Source organism: Platalea leucorodia (assembly GCF_965183815.1).
Source record: "Platalea leucorodia genome assembly, chromosome: W".
Classification (NCBI taxonomy): Eukaryota; Metazoa; Chordata; class Aves; order Pelecaniformes; family Threskiornithidae; genus Platalea; species Platalea leucorodia.
The window spans coordinates 18,903,150-18,909,149 of record NC_138859.1 but is presented as its reverse complement, the minus strand read 5'-3'; the positions used below and the strand labels follow the sequence as shown (position 1 = coordinate 18,909,149).

Below are 6,000 nucleotides of genomic sequence, written 5' to 3'. Positions count from 1 at the left end.
TAGCAAAAAACTGTTATCCTTTGTGAGTGTACGACTGAGAATTTAAAACACATTGAGTCACAAGGTTTTGCCTAAAAAATAAGAAAATGTACTGTGAATGTACTTCAGCATCTTTTGTTTTTCCTCCATATAGTTTAAATAAAATCATAATATTAACTAAAAACTCTGTGGACATTCACAGAGTCCAGGCCAGCAATAAATTAGTATTATGCAATTATTTTTCACAGATAATACAGTCCCTCTTGTGTATCTTCAATCACACAAAGGTGGTCTTGAAGGGCCTGCTAGGCACAGTTAGACCAGGTTGTACTCCTTCAGGTTTAACTGTAGGATTGTGTCCTTGACAGCAGCAAAGACAAAGCGTATATTTTCTGTGTCTGTAGCACATGTGAAGTGGGAGTAGATAATTTTGTCACTGTCTGGATTCAGGTCTACAAACATCTTCAAGATGAACTCTCGTGCCGCTTGTGCATCCCGTTGTGGTCCTGATAATTAAGAAGAGAAAGTCAGTTTTTTCTTAAAGTAAATTCAATATTTGAGCTTCTTTTGGAGGGAAACCTTAGGAGCAGAAAACAGAAGAAAGACTCAGTCTGTGTTTCTCATATAAGAGAAGAAGGGAAAATTTTTACTAATAAATACTACCATATACTATTTTTTTTCCTGTAGGAATCATTAAAAAATAAAAATGGAAGGAAATTCCAGAAGTTGATCATGCAAGAGCTGTTCTTTTCCTGCTGACTATCCTTTCTTCCATAAGATGTTTAAAATGGAGAGATGAAATTGATGATATATAACCACCACACAAAATGAACAACAGAAGAAATAGATGCTTTATACTAATAAATATTTAAAAAATTAATAGAATTGGCCCATTTTCAGTCTATATCTACTATATTTAAACTATAATTAAATACATTTTTTTAAAATGTAGCATAATCAAGTTATATTCTAAACTGGTCTGACACTGTCTCCAATAGAATTTCATTTACTTTAGTGATAATAAAATATACATGCTTGCTAGTTGAAGCTGTTCAATTGCAAAAAGTTAATGTTCTGACAAAACAATTATCTAAATGATATATAACAATCTTATTAAATCTAAATTAAGTCTGTAATTCTCAGAAGAACACAAAGTCTATGTAACCAAACTGCATGTTCTGCTTTACACAAGACCGAAGGCAAAATAATGACTTCCAATCTAGAACAGTGAGGATTTGTTCATGTTCACAGCCAAAAGAGCAGCACAGAAGCAGGAACATTAGCCACAAGCTATTGTTTTCCTATACTGCAATTCTGTTCCAATGCAATTTTCATAGGCCATTATTCCCTTGCTTTCCTGTTTCTGCAATGTGGGTTTCTACAGAACATGTACGTTTGCTGTACTTCCTCCTCCTATCTTCTCATTAGTCCTGGTCTTGTTACGTGACAATATAAATACCAGCCTTCAGCTGTTATATAGTTCTATCCTTCAGTGGTTATGAAATCTGTACTTAGGGGGTTAGCGTGTGCCCACATAACTTTCAGTAACCGCAAAATAAAACTTATTTTTAATATTTAAGTACAGTTGCAAACATTTCTAATTTGGATAACTGCAAAAATTAGGTAGCAAAGGAAGCACACAAGAGAAATCATATGCTTTCTGATATCTATTGGTTGCAAAGCCTTGTAGAAGGAGAACATGATTCTGCAATATCCTGGTGTATGCACATGAATATATATGTGTGTATATATATACACATACACAGACTACACATTTGCTGAGATGTAGAGAAGAACATGTAAACAGATAATTAGTTCTCTGAGGTAGGACAGAGAGGACTGTTCAAAATTTTTAAAATTTCTAAACACAACAGATGCTAGCCTTTAGCTTCAGCACATATGCTATAGAAACAGCAGCAACAGTAAATTTCACTACTATTTTTTTTGCTCTTAATCAAATACTTGTAAAGGAGACTCCTAGACTTTCAAAGACAATGATTTCTTCAAAATAAGCCATTTATTGTTTTAATCAACTTCCTAGAATTTTGTTAAACAGTTTTACAGTGGGTAGACACAAGTAGGGTTTTCCCTCTCTCAAAATCTACTGCACTATTCAAAGCCTGTATCCAAATTTTGCTTACCCAATAACATGTCTGATGATTATCATGTAATTTAAATTTTTTTTGGACTAGATTTCAAGTACAGAAAACTGAGGTTAAAAAGAAAGTTTGCCACCTCGGCAATTTAGAAAAAAAAGGAATGAGCAAATGTTAGATTTACAATGCTAAGTGGTTATGATCTAAATAATCTTGGAAAAGAATTATAATACAAATCAGTAGGTTTCTTGTCCATTGCTCCCAATTTAGCAGTCTTCAAAGGGTCTCTCTCTATATGATAATCAAGTCCTATATAAAAAGTACTACAATTTGGCTTGGCTACATTAGCTTGGTGAGTGTAATCATTTATTTTCTTTGAAGACTCTGGAGGGGAGTGTGCTCTAGACATTTTTTTCTTCTTTCCTTCCCAAGCATGGCCCCTTTGTGTCTTTTTCCCCTCTCCCAGCTCTTCATTCCAGTCTGTGAGTCAGTCTTTTACTATTAGCTGTGAAAGCATACCTTCATGTGATACTCTGACCCTTGAGCATGTCTCAGTCTCTCATCCAATATTGTTATGACATACTGTGCAGTACAACTGCTTAGTTTAATCAGTCCAATTTGCCATCTTGGTTAGCATTTCTTATCCCTATGCTACTTTCTCCATTGTGCTACCACACTGGAAACTGCATGGGAGAAGTGATCCAGCTGAAAAATACCTAATTCTGATGAGTTCTCCAAATCTGTCCATCTTCAACATCTCCAAACAGAGTGCTGGAACAGCAGAGGGGACCATACAGTGACCCATGCAAGCCACAGACTGTGTAACCCACCCCATCTTTCCACCAGAAGAAATCAAATCAAACCATAACCTTGTCCAAGGGGTTAAGTCCAGCAAGATCTGCAGAATTAGAGTCAGATGCTTAAAGACTTTCAGGTCTGGCCTACTGGTTATGGCCCTACTGGTCCAAAATCTTCTATTGTTTCCATTACTTGTGGCAAAATAGAAGAAGAGGGTTTCTCTGAGTTGACTGATTGAAAACCTGATAACCTACGATTAAATGACTGGCTTGGTAGATGAGGGGAAAGCAGTGGATATTGTCTACCTGGAATTCAGGAAGGCTTTTGACATTGTCTCCCATAAAATCTTCATACGGAAGCTGTTGAAGTACGGGCTGGATGAGCAGACAGTGAGGGGGATTGAAAACTGGCTGAATGGCCAGGCCCAGAGAGTGGTGATCAGCGGCACCAAGTCTAGTTGGAGGCCAGTAACTAGTGGGGTACCCCAGGGGTCAATACTAGGTCCAGTCCTGTTTAACATCTTCTTTAATGATCTGGATGATGGAGCAGAGTGTACCATCATCAAATTTGCTGATGACACAAAACTGGGAGGAGTGGCTGCCATCCAGAGGGACCTGGATAGGCTGGAAAAATGGGTTGACAGGAACCTCATGCAGTTCAACAAGGGGAAATGCCAAGTCCTGCACCTGAGGAGGAACAAGCCCAGGCACCAATATACGCTGGGGGTGACCCAACTGGAAAGCAGCTTGGCAAAAAAGGACCTGGGGGTCCTGATGGACACCAAGTGGAACATGAGCCAGCAATGTGCCCTTGCCGCAAAGGTGGCTAATGGTATCCTGGGCTGCATCAGAAGGAATGTTGCCAGCAGGTCGAGGGAGGTGATCCTTCCCCTCTACTCAGCACTGGTGAGGCCACACCTGGAGTCCTGTGTCCAGTTCTTGGCTCCCCAGTACAAGAGAGAAATGGAGCTACTGGAGAGAGTCCAGAAAAGGGCCACAAGGATGATTAAGGGACTGGAGGAAAGGCTGAGAAACCTGGGACTGTTTACCCTAAAGAAGAGAAGGCTCAGGTGGGGATCTCATAAATGTGTACAAATACCTGAAGGAAGGGTATAAAGAAGATGGGCTAGGCTCTTGTTGATGGTGCCCAGTGACAGGACAAGAGGCAATGGGCACAAGCTGAAACACAGGAGTTTCCATCTGAACATCAGGAAACCCTTTTTTACTTTGAGGGTGACCGAACACTGGAACAGGTTGCTCAGAGAGGTTGTGGAGTCTCCCTCCTTGGAGATATTCAAAAGCCATCTGGACATGGACCTGGGCAACAGGCACTAGGTGATCTTGTTTGAGCAGGGGGGTTGGACCAGATGATCTCCAGAGGTCCCTTCCAACCTCAACCATTCTGTGTGATTTTGTCTGTTTTTTTCTGGACAAGCATTTAACACAGGTATATCTCCACTTGAGTGATGATAACAGAAGAGCCCATAGAGCCTTCTCACCTGCAGGATGTCATCTAGGGCACCTGTCACACTTGTAACTTGAAAGGACAAGAATATTTTCTATTCAACTGCCAGTTATCTTCTGTATAGTACTATCAAACTAAACTTATGCTGACTCATAAATAAGTATGATCTGATCCTGCAGGCTGTTCACTGTGAACACATCCTTTCCTCTCAAACATGAAAAAACTGTAACTTTTTCCTTTTATCACTCTCTAGTTTTGAAAGTGAGAGATTTAATCTTTTTTGTAGCTTTTGAATCTGCTTTTCACTCTCTGGTGAGACAAAAAAGATGTTATTGTATGAATTTGATTTTTTTCTCTGTTACCAAAGCCTCCACTCAGTTACCTTAGAATACCTAACTTTTTACCTCAGGAGAACTTTCTGAAAGTACAGCTTCTTTAGAAACAGCTGTGTGTTCCACATATTGTTTTCTGGGACAAGCACATTAAACTTCACATAGGTAACATAAAATTAAAATAAAGGAAACAAAAAAGAAATAGTATAATGAAAGGGTAGGAGGAGTGATACTGGTTTCTCTGACAACCACAGAGAATTTATGACACTTCTGTTCAGATATCCAGCCTTAAACAAAAAAACCAAAAAAACCAACCAAACAAAGCCAAAACAAAAAATAAAAAAGAGCATGTGAGACACTGTGTAAAAATGAGAAATGTATTTTTATGTAATTTTAGCTTTATATTTCAGTTCAAACTGAAAGAACATGAACAAGAACAGAATAAGGTCCATTGCTAATATGATGTTACTCATCTAGAATCAATAATTTCACATGAAAGGTACTTCCATCCTATCCACAATTAATGGAGGTATAAAATGAAAACCTAGCAATCTAGAAAATCCCATAAAACTTCAGTGACTTTAAAAATTTGGAGTATTAAAAATTGCTATGTTTTAATCATTTTTTCCTTTTCATATAATTTTTAAAAAAACATGACCAGCAAGTCATTCAACTACAAACTAACCATTTGGTGTACTAAGTACAATTTGTAATGAATAAAATGGGTATAATGAAGAAGGGGTGATAGTCTTTGTCCTAAGAACCTCTAAGCAAAATATGGGTAAGGCTATTACATTTTTTCATTACAGCAGTGTAAATGGGGCATGAGCTCTGGTGGCAATATACTTACCATCATACTCTGGGAAATAATCAACTAAATGGGAGTACATAATTTTCTCCTCTAAGAGATCTTTTTTATTTAAGAACAGAATGACCGAAGAATTCTGGAACCATGGATATGTGATAATTGTCCTAAAGAGTGCTTTGCTTTCTTCCATTCGATTCTGGAATAAAAAAAGAGAGACGAATTTATGTGGTGGTGAAAATAATTTTTTTTTTTTTAAATCAGTCCATGCAATTCCATTTTATTTGATAAACAGATCCATTTCATGTTTTCCACCGTCTTACCAAAATGTAAGATTTAACTGATTCATTTACAATTCATAGGCAAGTGGTAAATTAAATATGAAGGCAGTATCTTTTTGCAAACTCAAAGACACAAGCATAATTATTCTTTAAAACACAGGTCACGGACATGATAGCTGTAACAGGTACTATTGTAAATACTGACTATATGTGGCTTGGTGAGCACTTCCACCAGCTCAGTATAC

At 37.6% G+C, this 6,000-nt stretch overlaps 1 protein-coding gene across 1 annotated transcript in view; it reads right to left on the bottom strand.

Annotated features, from left to right (window-relative positions):
• Positions 1 to 294: 294 nt before the first annotated feature.
• The window catches only part of LOC309601647 (guanine nucleotide-binding protein G(q) subunit alpha), a gene marked incomplete at both ends in the record, with an annotated part of 171,712 nt that continues 166,006 nt past the window's right edge, over positions 295 to 6,000 (bottom strand). Inside the window, 2 exons of the mRNA XM_082334806.1 lie at positions 295 to 485; positions 5,520 to 5,673. Coding sequence (XP_082190932.1) covers positions 295 to 485; positions 5,520 to 5,673 — 345 coding nt within the window. The remainder of the gene's footprint in view (positions 486 to 5,519; positions 5,674 to 6,000) is intronic.